A 23251-nucleotide genomic window follows, 5' to 3' on the forward strand; every position below is an offset into this window, starting at 1 on the left:
TCAGAGGGCTCAAAAACGCTTTGGATTCATTTTCTCTATGAAGTTTTCACGCTTTAATAATTAAAAAGTGAGTGCCAGCCTGAAAGGATATTATCAAATGTCTAGACAAGCTGTCTCTGAAAGGGCAAGTACAGTAGGTGTGATGTCAGTGGAGAAATGGTTTCCAGAGAGGGAGACAGAAAACTGGGCCAAAGGTGGAACAGATGACCTCTTATCTCATGACTCAGACTTCTTACCCAACAATCAACATGTTGATATATTTCCTCGTTGAAGACAGGCGGTAGCCTGTGTCCACAGCACTCAGTGTGTCTGGCTTGTCATTGCAGACCGCACAGTGATGAGATGAAAGTGCTCATATCCTCGCAGCCACTTGGGCCGGAATTTCATTTCAACATTTGATGTCTGACTTGTTGACATTTTCTCTGATCAGCTGTAGACTTAACTTCAAGGGAGGACTGGACATTCAATACTGACATGTAATAATCCACTGTACAAAATGAATGTTTGTTTTTTGACAGATCCAATTAATAATAAAAGTAGAAGGGTGCACTAAGTAGAATATCCTATTGTAACCCCTTTTACAATCGCCAACATTTTGATTAATAACTGTATTTTAATTACATATTTTTTCCCAGCAACTATAACAGATTCTATTACATTTAACCATCACACTGCAGCCAGCAGATAAAGGACACATTAGCAAGACTCAAACACAAGTCAGATAGAATAAAAAAGCCTAAGCACAAAGTTCAGAAAACTGGTGATCAGTCCACAAAGGCAAGGCTATCCAAAGATATTAGGCAAAGGCTGACTAAAAGTAAAAGTACACAGAAGCCAGGTCTAATATCACTAGGACCACATGAGAAATAAATGCTGGAAAGTTTACATAAGGAAGCTAAGATGAATTGGCAACAGACAAGGGGCAGTGCGAGGGCAAAAGATACATTGGAGGAAGGGTAATGAGGGGGTAATTATGGCAGAGTAGGTAATCACACAGGTTGGAAACACAGAGGGACAGGAAGTGAGGTGTCTGAAATGAGAGACAAGGTGAGCATATAAAAATAAAACCCAAAATGTCTGCGGGAGACTGGGTTTGTATTTATTTACTATAGCACAGCTCTTTTATCAAGCTGGTGATGCAGAAGAAATCTAAGTACATGTTTAAATGAGTGTTTTGACAAAGCAATATTACATTAGAAAATTAAAGCATGCAACAGGTTTTTTTCATTTTAAAGATGAGAAAAACAGGCACACCATAACTGTGAAATAACACACCCATTTCACACATTATGCAAAGCAAAAAATAACAAACATTAAAGAGAGGGTTTGGACTTTTTGAAGTGGGATTGTATGAGTTACTACACAGTCAGTGTATTACCTACAGTCGATGGTGGTGCAGAAACTGCAGGAGTGCTGGTGTAGGAAGCTAAGCAGTGGACTACTGTGGACAGCTGTCATCTACTGTAGGTAAGTAACTCATGTAACCCCACATAAAAAATCCAAACTGTCCTTTTAAAACCAAATGCTGATATAATCTGACTTCAGTTTCTGATAATTAAAGCATAGTGGGCCATTAATTGGTATTATAATATAACTCAATAGCATATCTTAAAGTAATCAGTAAATGTTGACATATGGCAGTGGTTCACAATATTTTCTGCCATGCCCCCTTTCAGAGGCTGAAAAAAGTATTTTAATTGGCAGGTTGTAACAACATTACATGTGAAGTTCCAGCAATGTCACACGTCACCTGTAATGACTTGTGTTAGGCCAAACCCATGTCAGTTCCTAAGACAGTAACTGACCTACGGTAAGCTGCTACGAATGGCATCTCCAAGGTTAAAGGACCAATGTGCAGGATTTAGTGACACCTAGTGGTGAGCTCGCATATTGCAAACACCTTGTCTCACTCTCCCCTTCCAAGCATGTAGGAGAACCTACGGAGGCCATGAAACTCACAAAAAAAAAGCTCTGAGCCCTATCTAGAACCAGTGTTTGGCTTGTCTGTTCTTGAATACTGTAGAAACAGGTTCATTCTAAGATAATGAAAACACAATTCTTATTTCCAGGCTGTTATACACTCATGAAAACACACTTATGAATATTATATCCTGTACTTGCCATATTTCCTTCGACAAAACGGCTTGTCCAGGACAGCGTAGTGCTTCTCTGATGTCAGCAGACCTTTGCACAGGGAGTCGTGCATCTTCTGCCGTGAGTCCATCTCTGAGCTCCAAAGTGCAGCTCTTGCTCTGATAAACTGTGAGACTTCAGTCTCAATGCCTTTGGACAGACTGTAGCCATCCTTACAGATGAAAAAGATATCCATGCCAAGGAAAAGAGCATTAAGCGCAATGCAACCGACCCTGGCTGACTTGGAGAGGGTAAGAGGCCCTTTGGCTGCTGCCTGACTGATATCTGGAATATCTGAGGCCACCCTGGACATGCTACATAATTCTGTAACTTCTTGGCCCACCGTGGTAACACTTGTAATCAGCTCCTCACTTTTCAACAACTTAGCAGCAGAGACACCATCAAACAGTGATTCAATGCCATTTTTAACTGTGCGAATTTTATCGAGCACCTTGCCTACTCCAACTACCATTTCTATGTTACTGGCTTCTATCTTGGTGACTGGTTGACTGGTGACCTCCTCCAGGCAACTCTGGAAGCTCTGCACATCCTCCATGAAGCTCTGGAAAACTCCATTGATTTTCTTTTGCTGTGTACTGTTGACTTTCATTTCTGTTATGGTGGTAACAGCACTGTTGACTCCATTAGTTATTCCCAGCACTACCCCAGTCATCGTCAGACCTAGAGACAGTCCTGCTGTTACAGGAATTAATACCAAACCAGCGATGGATAGCACACCTCCAACTGCCCCTAATGAGCTGCCTGCCACACTTGAGATCTTTGCCCCCTTACTCATCCTATCGAGCTGCGCAGCGCTTTCCTCCAGGTCTTTTAGAAACCGCAGCATCCTGGGCTGTCGCTTGTTGAACTCACTGATGAAGCCATAGCATGAAACTTTCTGGAACAAGAACACCATCCGGAAGTGCTGGTCCATCCTGAGAAGGGGAAACAAGATGAATCCACTAATCAATACTTTCATATTCATTTTTTTTTTCATATTTTTATATTCATTTATATAAATTTATTTAATCATTATCATAATACAAAGACTAATAATTATGTCCCCAGCCTTAAGCCTGGGGAAGTCATGTGATTGGTCATGTGTGTGTGTGGATATGGATCTAGTCCTCAGCTAATCTTGCATACTACTGCCTTGAGGAAGCTTCTTCAAACATGACACAAATGACTAATTGGACTCAAGTCATTTTAGTGGTCAGATGTCAGGGGTTATGGTTAAGGCCATTGTGACCCCATGTCCACCTTACTTTCTTTAACCTGACATCTCAGGAACGCTTGGAGAGAATTTCACACAAATGTTTACTAGGATAAAATGATGAGGTGATGATATTTTATATCCTTCAGGTCAAAGGTCAACTTCATTATGACATCATAATAATAAGCTCTCTATCAGTCCCCTGCACAGTCCTCCTCTTGAGGTACGTTTATTTTTTCTCATCTGGATCAGAGATATGAACCAATCAGCAGCAGTGTATTTATGAACACCACTGTATCAGAAATGCAGTGCAGTGCAGTGCAGTGTGCTTGTTTACACAACAGGGTCTCCAACCCACTGCCACTTCCACTTATATAAACACTGAACGAAGTGTAATCACAGAGTATGAACAATACTAACAAGAGTGTGAAGCTGGTGGGTGATGCACTGTGACTTGGATTTGATTTTGGCTCGTCCATTCACCAGAAATAATGACGGCCCATCATTCTTCATTACTGACAATACACCATTGTTTCTGAAAACAACAAACCATACACGTGTAATGCTTACCTGATCACATCGAGTTGATTAATGTGACAAAGCATCCTTTGTGCGTCATCTTCAGACAAATACACATCAAAGTCTACCACAGTTTTTCTGCTCATCTTCAGGTAAAAGTCACGGATACAGCTGGAAAAGAAACAATTAAATATATTTTCTACATTAGATTTTTGTTTATTTTGTGCATCTTATTTTGAGGAAGTGTCAGCTTACCTTTTCTTCAACTTCTCACAGATTTTCTGGGTGGTCCTTATGTATTTGTCCAACTGGTATGACAGCACTTCCACATTCTGAAGTCTGGGAAGGAAGAAAGCATTTGCGTGTCTTTTAAACTCGAGGAGGAGAGGGCAGATGAGCCGTGCAGCAACGATGACAACCTGAACATGTTCAAGGCTGATCCCTCTGGGCGGATGTAACACCCGGTTCTCCTCTATGAACACATGAAGTGAGGTGACTGCCAGCTTCTCCACTGCATCCAGGAAGCAGTCAAGCTCCTCCAGGCCTCCCAGCGTGACCTTCAGCACAGCAGCCAGCTCCTTCTCCAGCTCTGCACGCCTGCTGTCTGCAGTCATCTGGGTTACCTTGCTCTCCACATATTCCCACATAGCCTTGCCTTTGTACTCTGACTGGGTTACATGGCTAAATTTAAGATCGATTCTGTCAACTCTGTCTTTGATGTCCACCATACTGATCATTTCTATCTCCATCTTGAGCGTCCATGTAGAAATCCCCTCGCAGAATCCTCTCACTGTGTCCAAGTAGGTGAGCGTATCTGTGGTGTAGCGCGCACAAGGCCTTCTGTAGTTCCTTTCTGTAAGACAAAACAATATTGTCTGTAGATTAATCTGTCGGTCTCTGTCATGTTTTGACATATAAATTCACTCTTTTCTCTTTCGTCCGGAAACTGATTACTTTTGATAAAATAAAAAAAGTATTGAATTATGTTTGCAAAATCTATTTGCTTTAACTTTTTGTAAATATTCACTCATTCTGAATTTAATGCCTGCAACATGTTCCAACAGCTGGGACAGTAGCATCTTTGCCACTGTGATACAACATATTTTCTTTCAATAACAATTAAAACAAACAAGCATTTGGGAACTGAGGACTAATTGTTCCTTTTTTGAAAATCTTTCCCATTCTTGCTTGATTTACAGCCTCAAGTGCTCAACAGTCTGGAATCCTATTGTATTATGTGCTTCATAATGCATTATTCAATTCAATGAGAGACATGTCTAGACTGCAGACCAGCCAGTCTAGAACCTGGACTCTTTTACAGCTAAGCCACACTGCTGTGACACATGCAGAATGTGTCTTGGCATTGTCTTGAAATAAGCAGGAACGTCCCTGAAAAGGACATCGTCTGGATGGAGGCATGTGTTGCTCCTAAACCTGTGTATGTTTCAGCATTAATGGAGCCTTCACATATCAGTCTACAGTCTGGATGGTCTTTTTCCTCTGATACAAAGCCACAGCACACTTTTCCACCTTGCACCAGCCCACCTCAGATAAGTCTGCAGCATTCCTGAATGTTGTTGATATATGACTTTTGCTTTGCACGGTAGAGTCTTAAGTTGCCTTTGTTGATACAGCAACTAACTGTGTTTTCTGACAGTGGTTTTCCTAAGTGTTCCTGAGCCCATGTAGTACCCTTTATACACTTAAGTGGGTTTTTAATGCACTTTCTAATGCTCTGCTGCCCGTGGGGTCAAGGGTCACAGGCATTCAATTTCGGCTTTCAGCCTTGCCCCTTACATGCAGAGATCCGTCCAGACTCTTCCTCCCACCTTTTTTGAAACATGTCGCAGGCATCAAAGTCAGAATGAATGTACATTTACAAAACATTTACAAAAAGCTCGTCTTTGTACTGGATTCAATTGAATACGAGGAAAAACATTTTTGCAAATAATTTTTCACAGCATCCTATCTTTTTTGGAATTTGGGTTGTATATTCTGCAACATTTTGTTTGGGTATACCTTGTTGTATTCTGTCCACTTATTCATATACTGATGGATAGAACAAACTGTTTTAAAGGATGGAGGATTATAGTGGGAGCACTGGGTTGTCAGGTTTGACTGTGTGGCAATGGTAAATGGTATAAATGACTCATAGGTCAGGTAGGAGGGCCCCTTAGCAGCCCCCTGGGAACACTGTCTTTGTCAGTAGAGTATAATGACCAGGAAACTCCAGGCGCTGCTTGCCAAACCGGTTTCAAACTGGTTCTGTCAGGTGCAGGCTGGGTTGTTACAATAACTAGTGCTATATTTAGCGACAACTACCAAATAGACAGAAAAACATGATTTCTCATAAACAAAGTCAGAACATTTTGACACCACAGCCGTAACATAACTCTGTAGTATGATGTATCCATCAGGAGAGTCCAGTGATTTTGTGTTCAGTAATATTGTGGTTGTTGATAAAAGTAACATTCCAAGTGGGGAAAACAATAGGAAAAATATTCTGGTAGCTGCAGCTCCTCACACTTTGCAGTTATATTGGAATATAGTAAATAAGACAAGATCTTTTTTGTGGGTGTTCCAAATTAAATTGGCTGGGATGACACAAATTCATCTCGTGAACAATCCGTATTAACTTCAAAAACTAGATATAGGCTATTTATGTAAAGATACAAACTTACATCTTTTTTATTTTGTCAACACCACAGATCATCACACATCAGATCAGATTATTCTACATTTACATGTGCTTGTATTAAAGAAAAAATGCATGCCAAGAAATACATGTCAGCACATGGTTGAACAGTGTGTTGTGTGGACAGTTCAAACTCAAAATATTACAACATGTTAGCTGCTGCATGGTGGTTACACGTCTTAAACTCAATGAAAATTTTCTTTATACACCCAGTTACCACTTTTTTAGGTCTACCAAGCTAATTCTAATGAAGTCTATAAGACAATTCCTGCAAAAAAACACTCTAAGGTTATAATGTTTAGTTTTAGAGAGTTGTTGATTCAGCTGTACTACAATTTTATCAATTAGAGCAGGCTAAATAACTGAAACAGCTCTCTGTTCAACAGTACCACAAACTGCAGCCTCCAAATTATTCCACTTTCGCTTTTGTTTTTATGTTGTTGTGCAATAGAAAGCAAAATATATCTAAAGATAGCTTAATCCTACCTTGCCATTTCTCCACTCATCATTACTGTATCACATGTTGAATGGTCAAGGACAGTGCAGAGTATTTTCTTATGTTATGAGAATGTTTCTTTTTGTAAATATTCACTCATTCTGAATTTAATGCCTGCAACATGTTCCAACAGCTGGGACAGTAGCATCTTTGCCACTGTGATACAACATATTTTCTTTCAATAACAATTAAAACAAACAAGCATTTGGGAACTGAGGACTAATTGTTCCTTTTTTGAAAATCTTTCCCATTCTTGCTTGATTTACAGCCTCAAGTGCTCAACAGTCTGGAATCCTATTGTATTATGTGCTTCATAATGCATTATTCAATTCAATGAGAGACATGTCTAGACTGCAGACCAGCCAGTCTAGAACCTGGACTCTTTTACAGCTAAGCCACACTGCTGTGACACATGCAGAATGTGTCTTGGCATTGTCTTGAAATAAGCAGGAACGTCCCTGAAAAGGACATCGTCTGGATGGAGGCATGTGTTGCTCCTAAACCTGTGTATGTTTCAGCATTAATGGAGCCTTCACATATCAGTCTACAGTCTGGATGGTCTTTTTCCTCTGATACAAAGCCACAGCACACTTTTCCACCTTGCACCAGCCCACCTCAGATAAGTCTGCAGCATTCCTGAATGTTGTTGATATATGACTTTTGCTTTGCACGGTAGAGTCTTAAGTTGCCTTTGTTGATACAGCAACTAACTGTGTTTTCTGACAGTGGTTTTCCTAAGTGTTCCTGAGCCCATGTAGTACCCTTTATACACTTAAGTGGGTTTTTAATGCACTTTCTAATGCTCTGCTGCCCGTGGGGTCAAGGGTCACAGGCATTCAATTTCGGCTTTCAGCCTTGCCCCTTACATGCAGAGATCCGTCCAGACTCTTCCTCCCACCTTTTTTGAAACATGTCGCAGGCATCAAAGTCAGAATGAATGTACATTTACAAAACATTTACAAAAAGCTCGTCTTTGTACTGGATTCAATTGAATACGAGGAAAAACATTTTTGCAAATAATTTTTCACAGCATCCTATCTTTTTTGGAATTTGGGTTGTATATTCTGCAACATTTTGTTTGGGTATACCTTGTTGTATTCTGTCCACTTATTCATATACTGATGGATAGAACAAACTGTTTTAAAGGATGGAGGATTATAGTGGGAGCACTGGGTTGTCAGGTTTGACTGTGTGGCAATGGTAAATGGTATAAATGACTCATAGGTCAGGTAGGAGGGCCCCTTAGCAGCCCCCTGGGAACACTGTCTTTGTCAGTAGAGTATAATGACCAGGAAACTCCAGGCGCTGCTTGCCAAACCGGTTTCAAACTGGTTCTGTCAGGTGCAGGCTGGGTTGTTACAATAACTAGTGCTATATTTAGCGACAACTACCAAATAGACAGAAAAACATGATTTCTCATAAACAAAGTCAGAACATTTTGACACCACAGCCGTAACATAACTCTGTAGTATGATGTATCCATCAGGAGAGTCCAGTGATTTTGTGTTCAGTAATATTGTGGTTGTTGATAAAAGTAACATTCCAAGTGGGGAAAACAATAGGAAAAATATTCTGGTAGCTGCAGCTCCTCACACTTTGCAGTTATATTGGAATATAGTAAATAAGACAAGATCTTTTTTGTGGGTGTTCCAAATTAAATTGGCTGGGATGACACAAATTCATCTCGTGAACAATCCGTATTAACTTCAAAAACTAGATATAGGCTATTTATGTAAAGATACAAACTTACATCTTTTTTATTTTGTCAACACCACAGATCATCACACATCAGATCAGATTATTCTACATTTACATGTGCTTGTATTAAAGAAAAAATGCATGCCAAGAAATACATGTCAGCACATGGTTGAACAGTGTGTTGTGTGGACAGTTCAAACTCAAAATATTACAACATGTTAGCTGCTGCATGGTGGTTACACGTCTTAAACTCAATGAAAATTTTCTTTATACACCCAGTTACCACTTTTTTAGGTCTACCAAGCTAATTCTAATGAAGTCTATAAGACAATTCCTGCAAAAAAACACTCTAAGGTTATAATGTTTAGTTTTAGAGAGTTGTTGATTCAGCTGTACTACAATTTTATCAATTAGAGCAGGCTAAATAACTGAAACAGCTCTCTGTTCAACAGTACCACAAACTGCAGCCTCCAAATTATTCCACTTTCGCTTTTGTTTTTATGTTGTTGTGCAATAGAAAGCAAAATATATCTAAAGATAGCTTAATCCTACCTTGCCATTTCTCCACTCATCATTACTGTATCACATGTTGAATGGTCAAGGACAGTGCAGAGTATTTTCTTATGTTATGAGAATGTTTCTGTCATAACCTGTTCCTGTACAGGGAGTGGTTGCGGTGTTGAGAGTGCGCAGAGAGCTGCATACAGGGCTATACATATTGACAGTGCAGACAATGCAGACAGTGTGGTTGCATAAAGGCACATGGGTTGTGGAAATGTTCCTGTGCTCAAAGAAAAACTCACATTTGTTTAAAAATGGTGCCATTTGCTATATATATGCCTTCAAAGAGGCAAACCTGTCTTAGTAGCCAGTAGCACTTCAAAACAAAATTACATGCTTATTATACATAAACTATAAAAACTATAAATAAACTATTTTTAAAAAATTCAATAAAATGAATAATTGCACTATGAGTTGCAACATGACTGTGATATGAGTCACATGGAAATACTCCAACCCCCCAATTTTCCCATTTTTCATTGCTCTCTCCTGGTTTCTTCTTGCATATTTCTCTCAAATCCTCACACTTCTTTTCCTTTATGTAATCACTACCCCTGCATGTCCTTGTACAGTGTCTATAAGCCCTATGACTCTAAAAGGCTACAGTTCCCACCCACACAGCAGTACAGCTACACCAGATGTTGTTTCCTGGCATGCACTTGACGTGGAAGGGAGCTGCTCGCATCCACTGTTTCCAGTTCTCCTTAATACATCCATGCTCATGCCTCATCCTCTTCAGTGAGTGAGAGGCAGAGAGAACTGGAGAGCACTAAGAGAGAGAAATACTCAAGCACATTTCAGATGTCCTGGAATGAAGAATTCGTGTGGAAGGCTTGAGATGAAAGGGGCACATTAGAGGAGCCTCACAAACGTTTTCTTGTAAAATATCCATTTTTTGGTTGAAATTGGACTAAGTACTGTGAAATGCAATATGAAAACCCATATAGGCGAAAGTCACCATAATGCAGGAAACCGTGTGAAACCCTAATCCTCCCTATTTTTGAGTTCTCAAGGTTGGCAAGTATGCTCACAAGTAGTAATGGTAATTTTGCATTTCATTTTCACCCAAAAACATGTACAAAAATTGAATTGTGATCATGTTATTTTTGATGGATATACCATACAAGCATGTTCCCTTACTGTATGTCTGTAGCATCTCTGTAGCCCCACAATGCTTCATTCATAATGGTAGGTTATGACACATTTTACCTTAATCAAAAAACTGCAGCTGCTGGGATGCACCATGTGCTGGGGCCGTCAGTCCTCACCAACAGCTGCGGGTTCAATTCCAGCTTCTGGTGCTTTGTTGCATGCCGTCCCTGAAATCAGATTCCCCCAACATTATATTTTACTGAACATTGGATTCTCATATTTATTTTACTTTTATGTGTGGTTAATAAAGGATTATTATTATTCTATATGGCCAGAGGGTTTCGTTCCTCCTGCAACTCCAAAAATGACTATTCAAATTAATTAATAGCTGACTTTGCTGTGGGCTTGTTTCAGGCTTTTTATTTCCATACTAAAAAGTATCAACCATCTACTGAATAATTTAAAGAAAACAAGACTTTAATTAATTTAAATCTCGGTGATAGTGACATTTTATGTGCCGATGAACACACAATATGCTCTGTGTCAGCAGGAGCTGGTGATGTGTGACCTGGTCTCTCTATTTCTGACCTCTATCTGCCCCTTCTTCTTTTATTTGACTCTGTCTTGTTATTTGTCTCTAATCAGGGTGAAAGTCTCTTGACCACCAGGGTGTCTAATCAGCAAGTTAATCCATCGCTTTGATTAACCAAATCCATGTGGAGTCAGGAGGTCTCTACACATAGATCGGCTCCTGCTGAGTGTGGTCAGCCATGAAGAAATGATGGGAGGGCTAAGTGTCTATCAAACAGAGCCCTCATCTTCTTTTTTAATCTCCAAAATGGGCTTTTTCTCTCAAAGTGTGACTGTGGCCCAGTGTAATACTTACTAGTGCAAGACTTCTGAGCACCTGCAAACTTTCTTATTAACAAAATTGTTTTGTCAATTTCAGAGGAATGAAGAGAGAATTAACAAAACTAACCATGCACTCAAGCTTGAAAGCTCAGAGTTGAATCAATATCTCACACCTCAGAGAAAGTACGAGAGCGAGTGGTGCAAGTTAAGTTTTATGATTTACTTCTTTTGTGCTTTTTTTTTTTTTTTTGTACAGTACTCTCAATCTCTAACACAAAGCAATACATGGAATGACTGAAATGTCATTATACATGCAGGTTAAGGTAAAAATATTGTTGGTATTTTATTGATTTCTGTTGAACTAATTTTGTTAATGAGTCAGAGATGTCAGTTTGGACATTTTAGTAATTTCATTAATGACGGACTACCTCAAAAATTACCACCCTATTTATCGTCACACCTGTGCCTCAGGGATTATACTTATAACAGTTGTTCTCAGGACCAGTTGACTTTGTATGTGCTGGCAGTAAATACTAATCTTGGAAAGACAGACTTTGATATTTTGTTCAATTTGTCTGGAGTAATTTACAGAGTGGAAACACGACACACTGCTGATTTAAACATTTTGTTAGAGGTTTTATCTATCATAGGTGTGACTGTTTTATTTATACCTACGCCCAGGATATTTTATTCTGAGTTTTCTTTTTATTGGTGTTTTCAGGGTAAAACAGTACATTACATCCCATAGAGTATGTGGTCCATTTTTTTTCTAATTTTTCCATTTTGCTCAAGTTGTTGTCTAAAGGAAAAGGTCAATTTATCCTGTTTATTTAGTCAACAATTGCAATCCAGTCGTCCTTTAATAGTGGGTTTGCCAGCAGCCACATCCGTTACTTATTTCTTGGACAATCTCGTTCCAAAATGACTGGTTTAGAGAGCAGCCCCAAAATGGTCTGCTATTGATTTACCACACAGCCTCCAGTATTCGTCCTGTCCTGGAGAAGCCTGCTGTATAAATTTTAATTTTTGGAGTCACAAAATATCAAATTATGTTCTTCCAGCAGAATTCTGGCCTAGTTCCCTCTCCCATTTCAGCTTGACCTAGACAGTAAAATAAGGTTTTGCTCTACTTTTTTGTGGAATTTTGTAATTTGTCATATCCAAAGATATTTTAGATATTTTATTTTTCATAACACCTGTTGTCTATATGAATGTGTTTAAATCTTTACTATTTTATTGTTATTTTATTTTTAGATTTCTGACATTATAATTATTATTTTATTATTTTTTTTACTGTGTACTCAGGTCTCACTTGTGATTTTCTGATTAAATAAAGTAAGGCAGATTAACCTTTACAGTCATATTACTGAAGAGCTGCTACCAATTCACCTGCAGTCTCTTAATGCCACTTCTTTCCATCTTTCCCACACACTGGAGCTGTCCAAATATCAGCCGTGGACAGACTCTCTTACTCCTGACACAAAGCACACATCAGCACAGGAAATTATCAGCGACCTTGCCATCGCACAGATTAACTTTTGGATATTGAAGGTCTCTGAATTACTTTTAGCTGCCAGAAACTTGCCAGGAAGTCTGCCTCTATTTCCATTATTTATACATAGTTACCATAATCTGTTTACAGCAGTGTATAGTAAGGGTGTATTACTCAATATGAGTGACTAATTTGTGAATCAGAATTAATTCTTGTATGACTTAATGACATATGCACACATCAGACATTTGCGTAGCTCTACACAATCAAGGAAATTAGTCATGCACTCGTTGTCATTAGTTTTTAGTGGTGACTTAATATGTTTGCATATAATGGTTTGGCATTAATTAATTCTGGAAAATAGAAAATTTAATTAAAGTATGAATTAAATAGCGGAATTAAAGGGTCCACAAGTGCTGTTTGCAAGCACAGAAATAAATCTAACCAAAAAGGCCGTGCTTGAATAAATTACCAAATGAAATGTATGTTAGACTGTGTTTAATGACCAAAATGGCTCTACATTTTTTTATTCTCTTTATTTACAATCCAGGTTTTTGCCTGCAAAGATCCACATTCTTGTCAAACAAACTTCGATCCTGGCAGACTGCAGGCTGTGTATAGATTAATTACCCTACATCTCATAGAGTGTGGACAACTGCTGCTGCAGATGCGCTTATCTACAACTACTATGCGATGGGGTTCTTAAGACGTAATTTCATAATGTGTTCCCTTAATTTGTCATGATTTACATACAAGTAAATATAAGCAGCAAAGCCTTATTTTAAGTGTTGCACTGCAAGTATTTAGTACAAAGAGAATAGCCTGAAAAGGGCTTCACCATTTCTGCAAGAATCTCCACCTACAACCAGCAAGAAGAAAACCCATAAGGTACACTGCAAACAAATGATGTGATTAAATGATTTGGGTGTTATTATTACCACAGTTTTGTAAATTGTGTAAGCAGGCTGGCCTTGGCCAAACAGGCCTGCAGTTTTAACCTGGCAGTCTGACAAATGAATGCATCCAAATATGAAACAAATACCCATGATTACCAAGTGAATAAAACGCAGATTCACACAGAGAGTCAGCTACAAATATCATCATTATTGTGGCTTCTCTGAAGAATTTCAAACTATTTCTCAGGTGCAGCTGTTTTGTTGCCCACATTTTGTTGAAAAAAGTCAAATTACCTTGGCAACACATTTTTACCAAGGCATGGATTGTAAAAAAAAAAAAAAAAAGCTGTTGCAAATACTTGCTTGGATAGAGGAATGTAAGTAAATTCTGAAGGCACTGACAGTCTGAAGATGTCTAGAAGTCATTACAATTACCTCTGCCTCTATTCGCTGTGTCAGAGCTGAAGGCAGGTCGAGCACTGTGAAATGTTAGAGAGGACACTTTACTGTGAACAGGAAGAATTTTAAATCCAGTCACCTATTTAAGCAATATAGATGCAATGTGTAATTGGTACACTCTTGATCTTAAAAAAAAAAAAAAAAAAATTAAGGTTCTTCCACTGTTAAGAAGAGCTACATGTTACATACATACATACTGGGACTGATTCCTGATTCCTGCATTAAGTTTTGTTTCTGGACAGCTGATTTAAAACATAACAACATAGAAACAGATATAGGAATAATGTTAACATACAACAATACAACAATACAATACGCACATTTTAAATACTTTGTAAAAAGGTGTACTACAGGTGTACTATAGGTCAGGCACCCAACAGCCGCCGCAGGAGGTGCTGGCCGAGCTGCAACCATTGCAGCGAAGTTGGGCACCCAACAGCCACCAGCTGGCCCCAGGAGGAGTCGGACTGTTAGTTATTGTGTTGAAAAAAATTAGATAAAAATAAATAAAACTTTACAACTGCGACCAAGTCACCAGATGCCAACTGCTCTATGAGTTGCTGAATTTTCAGGTGCTTCAGACACTACAGGAAGAAATTCCATGTCACTGCCTGTCTCCACTAGGTGGCATTATGACTATGTCCTGATTGTCATGTAGATGTGAGGTTTTGTGCATCATTTAATCCAAAGTAAACAGCAATTTCGTGTTCCACGGTGAGAGACCAAAACTTGACACCATGCCCACGCTGTTTAACACTGACCAAACCTTTTAATAACTCATGATCACAAAGTAGTCTAGATACCATAAATTGATTTTGAAGTCAGATTGTTTTTGTACAAAGAGGTTGTAATGTGTGCCTGGTTATGATATATGTAAGTACTGATTGTCGTTCATGTCAGTGAAACATGCCACCGGGGCTGTACTTTAAAGGGCATGCCCAAGCCATTTGGCCGTACCTATAGACAAAACTTATATGTTCGGGCCTGGACTGCTACTGAACATGTGAAGTTTCAGGCAGATTCGACGAAGTAAATGGAAATTAATGCTACTTCATGTGTGAATGAAGTGTTGATGTGCGAAACATCAACCTTCACCATGCCGCAATGGCAACACCATTTGATGATAGGTCAAGATCTTCACAACATAGCATTACCAAGGTCTTAAGGCTTTTCTGACCAGATTTGAGTTGGTTATGGTCAACCTGCTTGGAGGAGTGTGTCAAAGTCTAAATCATGTAATTTCCTGTTGTCAGTAGGTGGCACTATGACTACTGTGGAATATTGTCATGTTGATGAGTTTTGGGTGGGACTGTCATCAAACATGTGAAATTTGGTGCAGATCTGATCATTTTTACTAAAGTTATAGCAATTTCGTGTTTCATGGTGAGACATCAAAATTCCATGCCATGGCCTTGCCCTTCAACGACAGTCACAGTGAGTCATACAGCTGCCAGCTGGTCCCAGGAGGGGTCATCTTGGGTTTCATTATATTAAAAATTGCCTACCTGTGACTGTTGCTGAAAAAGAGACAAGAGAGTGACAAACTTCGGCCATTTCAACTCCACTTTAGTGACGACAGTCTGCAGCACAGGTCATCTGAAAGAATAGAAAATGTTGGCCAGTAGACTGGAATAATATAAGAAAATGTCTAAAAAGATGGATGTGGGTAACTACATTCCAAATTGTGGGAAAAACTCTGTTCAGTGAGGCCTCGAATATGAAAAGATGTTTAGATGATGATAGTTTGAGTAGTTGTCATTCATTACTTCCACCCCTGCTCAACATGTTGTGAAATCATTATGATGCACTGATTGACAGCAAAATATTTCATCATTGTTTTTAATGGTGCCAGCCAGAGTTCACAAGTCAGTTCTGTATAAATCAGTGTATTGACAGGAGAATTGAAAACCACTTTTAGCCAGAGAGACAGTCATTTTCAGGCATGTCCAGATTAAAGTCCAAAATAAATATTCTCTGGAACTCTTCAACAGAAAAAAAACACTTTTCAGTGCTTCTGCGATAAACAGCAAAAAGAACTCAGTTTGTTCAGTCCAGTATCTAAAAATTTGGCCTGAGTGACACCTCTTCACCGCAACAAATCAAAGTATGATCTGTGAGAAAGTGGTTCAGTTTAGTTCTTGCCCCAAAGAGTAAATCACCTTTCAACAAAGTTAATTAGAGATCTCTGGACAGGTTTCAGTTGTTTGGTTCAGTTTTTCACACAGAATAAAACCTAAAACATCTCAAATTTATTATGCATCTCGGAGACACTCTCACAGTCTACTCTGTACTACTATACTATACTTCTACTACATGAACATGAACATGAAGAACTGAGAACAAAGTTAGAGTATATTTACAGGAACTTTTAATTGACCCCCACTGCCCCAAGGGCAAATGTTCAGCTGTAATAAAGAATAGTTGACTGAAAAATTAAAATTCAGTCATTATCTACTCACCCTCGGGATGATTGAGGACTGGATTTATTTTAGTTAGTCTGCAAAACACTGCTCGAGTTTCACAGGAAAACAGTGTTGTAGAATCTGCCAAACAATAAGTGAATGGTGACCAGTTTTCAAGAATTGAATTACGGATATCGGTAATACATATCCAGCCTAGCAGTTAAATGTTAAAACGGCTTGACTTTCGCCGACTCACCATGCTGTGGAGGGAGTTTATGATCAGCTGGTTCCAGAGATATTTGAGGACTGACTTGGCGTCTTCTTCACCTGCCAGTGTTCGGACATCATGACGTGACTTTTACCTCTCAATATATAGGAAGTTACGTGGTCAGACTATTCGAAAACCGGCAAGTGATTGGTTGTCAGGATGGACAGGTGACAGGGGGGTGGGGTTAATTAATTGATTTCCCGGGTACAGTGCATATTAACACACATTACTCTAAATATGCCAGAATTAGACAACATGGTAGTTTTTCTTGGTAGTCCCTGGCCAGATGTAAAGTTGTCAATCTAAAATCAATATGAAGATTAAGAATTAATTAAAGAGATCTTCCTGAATTTGATAATCTGGGACAGGTCATTTTGAAAACTGAACACTGTTTAAAAAGGCCTTTGCATGCCACATGCCAAGCTCAATATCATCAACTCTTCTGAAGCATTATGATGAAATGACAAGAAAAGAAAGCTGAATTCATTGAAATTTCATGAACTCATTACCTACAAAATAATAGCTAATTATTTCCAGCTTTTATCAATCACTTTGGCTCATTTGTTGAAACTGTCTAAATATTCTGTAAACCAGGGACACTTGGTTTGACTTGTTTTGCCTGAGGGCCACTTTTCCAAGGGCCAGGGGCAAGTAAATAAACAAGCATAAATAAATAATGTCATTTATCATATAAAATGAATAAAAAAGCCCAGAACTAGTCCCAAACTAAAACACCTTTAAACTGTCTTTAAACTGTAATTCAAAGTGACTTGCACAGCTAAGCTATTCAATATTTATTGAATAGAATATTTTGTATAGAATCTTCAGATAAGTCAATATTGACATGAACATGAACAATACATTTTAGAAAATGTAGAAAATACTAAAACATAACACTGAGCTATGGGTCTGGTGCTTGTTAATTGGGCAGTTTATTGATTTTAAATTCTATATTTAATCAATCATCACTGAATGTCAGTCCATTAATTTCCATCTTGCATTAGTTCAGAGTTGCAATCAGAGTTGGACTGTAACTAAGTACATTAACATTAAGTACTGTACTCATTTTGTACTTCACTTGAGTTCCATTTTGTCCAACTTTATGCTTCTACACTACATCCCAGAGGCAAATACCGCTTTTACTTTAAGTATATTTATCTGATAATGTTTCCATACTTTTACTTCAGTAAGATTTTGTGAATGCAGGACTTTTACTTTTGCATCAGTAAAGGATCTGAATACGTCCACCTCTACAGAGGCCACTGCAGGAAAGTGTGTGCGCGCATTTTATCCTTTCTGAGCTACAAATTACATTAGTGCTCATCAAATGTAATAAAGTTGTTTTATTTCATTCTCACTTCTGTCAGACACAAAGTCACAGAGCAACTCTGGATGTGTCTGTAAGCAGGACACAGGCAGACAAACTTCAGTACAGCTAACGTCAGCTAACGTCAGCTAACGTCATATTTTCTCTTAAGTTCTGCTTCATCCGAGGCCTGTGCAGTATACTGGTTCGTACCAAAAACCGGTCTTTATTTTCATTATGATATAAATCTTTCATATGCCGCCATACCGGTGAATAGCCCAAACAGCATCTGGAACGTGCGCAGCAGGAAAGTGTTTCAGTGGGGACCCATTTCACTGCTGCACACCAACACCACAGGCGTACTTGCTTGAGCGTGTGCTCTAGGGACGTTCCTGGTGACTAATTTCCCTGTCGATTAAACGCAAAATTTAATTTAGACTAGTTGACTTGTCTAACACTAAGAAAACACTCAGAAAGCAGTTAAAATTCAGCATAATTTATTAATTAATAATGCCCTGGCTAGCGGCGTGCAGCTGCATAAAATCTTAGAGGCAACAGATAACTGGCATCATGCATGAATGAAATACTGATAAAATTTTATTTTTAAAATATTTTAAACTACTAGTATTTCTGGTGCCGACTAGCGTGGATGAGGATGTTTAATCGTCCCCGCCATGTGATGGTAACCATACTTTGAAGGGGTCATGCTTTTACCTGCCTGGACATGAAAAAAAAAGATACAGTCCTTATGACAGTAAAATGGGCTGTTTAAAGCCAATCAACTGCAGTAAATCTTTTCTTATTAGAAGAAAATGTGGGTAAGAACACTGTTGCATGAAAAATATATCATCAAACACCATGAAACCGATATGATTTTTAAAAAAAGGTGATATGAAAATTTTGTCATACCACCCAGCCCTACTTCATCCGCTTATCAAAGTTGTAAACACTGACACCCGCACGACAAGGGTGGGGCCTTTGCGTACCTTGCGGGGGCTTACACAACCTGCATAGTGTGTGCAAAGGACTGAACGGCTCTGTAAACACACACAGCGCAAACAAATGATGATTCCATTAACCGGGCACTGTGTCACTCTCGAGCTGGTGGCTCCAAAACTGAAAAAAGCCCCCAAAATAAATGTGTCACACAGTGTTTACTGAGTGTATAAAGGCTGAAAATACAAATATCAGTGGATTCTCTATAGACAGATGTAACAGCAGCAGAAACAAAGCAAAGAGCTTTAAGGTACACTCTTAGAAATACCCCTTGGGTGAGTTCCAGATAAAACCCTTAGAATATAAAAGGACTCTTGGTTGAACCTCCTGGGTGGGTTCTAGATGAAACCCTTGGAATATAAAAGGGTTCATGGTAGAACCCTGTGGGTGGGTTCTTATTAGCACCCTTAGCAGATTGAAAGATTCTGGATAGAACTCCCAAAGAGGGTTCTGGGTTGAGTCATTACACTAGTTCTGGGTGAAACCATTCACAGATGGTTCTGGGTATAACCTGTTCTAGGTAGAACCCTCTGAAATGGTTCCAACTGGAACCTTTATAAAAAGTTCGACCAGAAACAAAAAAGGATTCTCCTATGGAGACAAGCTGAATAAGTCTTTATGGTTCTAGTTAACTCCTTTATTTCTAAGAGTGTAGGTCTGGTATTGATTCTTTCCAGTCTTACTCAGTAGAGTTCTACATTTAACAAATAAAAGTTCTACATTTAACAAACAAAAGAATTTGTACTCTTGCCTGAAGGAGTTGACTTGTGGCTCAGAGAAAAGTATGCATTTAAATGGTCCTCAAAGCGCTCTGGATTGATGTGGAGTTGTGTCAAGTGATGAATGTTTGACAGCAGAGTTGCATCCCCTGAGTTCAGCCTACACCAAATGTTAGCCTAACAGATGACAATCTGAAATTGTTCTTTTCCACCCTGGAATACTAATCATTCTCAAGGTGATCTGGACTGTGAGCCCGAGGCCAGCTCTGTGAACTGGTAGATCTTTATGCCATCAATAATATGTCAGTATTCAGTCAGCATTATCTCTGGCTCTGCTGAGATACAATAGTAAACTGTTTCAACTCATTCAAAGAGACAGTCAGTACTCCTGGCAAATAGACTTCCAGATATCCATCTAATCACTCTCTCGTCTTTTAATGATTCTGTCGCGGAGGATGAATGAACAGTCAAAGACACATCCTTGTCTCATGGGTCAGTTAGACAGGGGTCACTGCAGGAAAAAAAGCTATGTCAGACAGACGCTGCCTTCTTAACAGTTTGCTCACTCACTGAATTCAAATTTGCATGATCAATCATGACAGTGCCAACAACCTTGGAACATGCCGAACAGTCAGTCCCTAACCTCATATTCACATTCTTCCCATGAATAAAAGTGACACAACCACTGAGACCTGAGCTCTTTATCTTTTCTTTAGATGTGACACCATCCCTCCTGACCAAGGCTTACCACAGCGACAGATCCTTATCATCACATCTGTGTCACCTGTCTGGAGATGAAGCACACCAGTGCTACAGGATCCACCAGACTGTCCAGACTAGAAAATGCTTCTGTTGATTTGTTGGTGGCATCAATGATCCCATGTATTTCAACAATGACAGTGACAACTTGTTGCTCCTGGTCAAGCATAGACATTAAATCGAATGTCAGAAACTTGGTTGTGCTCTTTGATCTAGTCCAGTACTACCATCCGAGGAATGTTGCTAGGATACGATCAATGCTGACTTTTAATGATGCTCAAATTATGATTCATGCATTTATATCCTCTGTTAACAGGCATAAATCAGAAATTAAAAACTAGACTCCAAATTGTACAGAGTGTGGTGTTAAGAGTCCAGACAAAAACCAAGAAAAGAGGACACATTACTTCATCAAATTTGTATGATCTTGTACTGGCTACTCCTTTGTTTTTGGACTGATTTTATGATTTTACTCATTACTTTTAAAGCCCTGCATGGACTGACCCCCAGACAACATATCTGAATTGCTGTCCCCCTGCCAACCAGTGTGCAGCCTCAGATCCCCAGGCAGGAACCTGCTGACCGTTCTCTCACTTAAAGATCAGTGAGTGTTTCTCACTTTTGAAGACTTATTTTTCTTGAAAGTCTGTTTTATATTTTTTTTCTTTTCATTTTAATTCTTAACTATTGAGCAAACTGTACTTTATGCTTGGAGTTGGAAGATTTTATTTAACAAATTGTTTTTATATTTTATCATTGGTATTTTATGGTGCTTTCACATGATCAATGTGCTATTACAGTTGCTTCTTACTATTCCTGAGCACATTATATTTTTGGATGACCAGAGGCCACAAAATACAGGGTGTCCATAAAATCTCTTACAATTTAACACATTTATTACAAAAGCAAATGAATAGACAAATCTGTGGAAATTATTACAAAATGAAAAGTAAATATTGAAGTTTTTTTTGCCTAATTTAATACACGTCTAGCACCACCGTAGCACGAAGCACATCAAGAAGATACTCGATTTCTTGCCATGTTCGCTGCAGCATAACCTCATCAATTGTGGAAATGGCATCAGTGATCTTTTCTTCATGTGTGAATCATGAATGTGGTTAAAAACTTTGATAACCACTGAGTACATAGAACAAATCTGATTAACATATCTCATCAATTGCTTTTGTAATAAATGTTTTAAATTGTAAAGAGACTTTGTGGACACCCTGTACATCATATTGATGTCAACATCGTCTAGTATAGTGCATGCATCAGGCTTTGTCCTCTTTATTAACTCTCTTAACTCTCTAAACTCTTGATTTAGAGCATTATTGTAAAGGCCCACTGGAAGCCAACAAATTATGTGACATCAGTTCTGCTACTTCTCAGTTGTTACTGTGGGCGTGTCGAGTAGCTTTTTCATTAGCAAGCATTGTGTACATCAGAAATCTCTGGCTCTTTCCTTTGATGCCTTTGTGCCAAGAGGCACATACAATTTACTTCCTATTGAGTTTTTTAAATCATAAACTGCTCAATCACCCCTGGGGCATGGATGTCAGTGGTGTAGTAGAAAGAGATTCAGCTCTGGATTTACCTGCTTGATTAGCTGCATTTGAACCAACGCTTTAAGGCACCAAAGTCACGCAATAAAACAAACTAACCAATTGAGGCAGTTATAGTCGACTGATGAAAATTACCTTTTTTGTTTAATGGAGTTTGGCTGCTTTGAATAGTGTGATATAACTGCTGTTTATAGTTAAACAAAAATGATCTTACTCTTTAATAAAAAAGGTCTCTCTCTCCTCTCTAATGATGTTGGACACTTAGAATAACAATCTGAACTTGTGAGTGGCAAAAGAAACGAGTACTTTTGGTGGACTGACTTTTCATGCATGCTGATGAGGCGATCCACTGGACTGTTTCAAAAACATTTTGCATCTATTAGTCATCTAGACACCAAATTATTTAAACATATGCTCAAAAAATACTTAAATTTCCTTAAAAAGTATCAGAATTAAGTAAAATCTTAACTTCATTTCCCAATTTTCCCACAGTTTAGTATATGCCACAGTCTAGACCACTGAGTAGGATACTTACTCCGTAAAAAGTATATATATATATATATATATTAATTTATAATGATTCAAAACAAATAAACTTTTCCAGTCAAATAATACATAATAATATGTTCAATAATCTTAAGATATTAAGTTGAACCAACAACTCTTCAGGCACACTGAACATTACAAACAAATCTGAAGTTTTGATCATATATGTTTTCTTCAAACTATAAAAATAAGGCTTTCAGGAGAGTTTTAACTCTCAAACAATGCATGCTGGGGAGTCTGCTAATATGTATATCAATTAATTTAATGAGTTAATTGACTTCATCTGATCATCAAAAGACTTCAAGTTAGAGGAACTCTAAGGTGTTGTCTGAGGTGTTCTGAAAATAAACACTAGAATGTTTCAAGTTGAATTAACTTGTACAAATAAAACTTGTATATTTATGTTAATCTAATGAGAAGAGATTAGTTGATTATATGATTTCACTATGATTTTTACAGTGTAGGGGGAGACAAAGAAAATCTTGTCAATCAAGTGTTGTGTTTATTTATGAATTATTTTAAAAGTGGAGTCAGCTTCTATTAAATATATTTTTTTCAATTATATACTTTATTTTGAAATAAATAAA

General features: G+C 38.4%; 1 protein-coding gene across 1 annotated transcript; it reads right to left on the bottom strand.

Moving 5' to 3' along the window:
- Window positions 1-2104: 2104 nt before the first annotated feature.
- Window positions 2105-16853, bottom strand: LOC146323804 (uncharacterized). The gene is made up of 5 exons (XM_084723232.1): window positions 16820-16853; window positions 4121-4718; window positions 3917-4036; window positions 2488-3068; window positions 2105-2394 (listed from the first exon to the last, which is right to left on the bottom strand). The coding sequence occupies exons 1-5, from the start codon at window positions 16851-16853 to the stop codon at window positions 2105-2107; spliced, it is 1623 nt and encodes a 540-aa protein (XP_084579358.1).
- Window positions 16854-23251: the final 6398 nt, after the last annotated feature.

This window comes from Lutjanus erythropterus, chromosome 7 (genome assembly GCF_056507025.1).
Source record: "Lutjanus erythropterus isolate fLutEry1 chromosome 7, fLutEry1.hap2, whole genome shotgun sequence".
Classification (NCBI taxonomy): Eukaryota; Metazoa; Chordata; class Actinopteri; order Lutjaniformes; family Lutjanidae; genus Lutjanus; species Lutjanus erythropterus.

Bases quoted from the DNA above. Each gene is read 5' to 3' on its own strand.
- LOC146323804 (XM_084723232.1), bottom strand. From the start codon at position 16,853: ATGTCCGAACACTGGCAGGTGAAGAAGACGCCAA. The intron at 3,069-3,916 runs GTAAGCATTACA...TCCCCTTCTCAG, and splicing joins AATCAACTCGATGTGATCAG to GATGGACCAGCACTTCCGGA. The intron at 2,395-2,487 runs GTGTTACCACGG...CAGCAGCCAAAG, and splicing joins AAGTGAGGAGCTGATTACAA to GGCCTCTTACCCTCTCCAAG.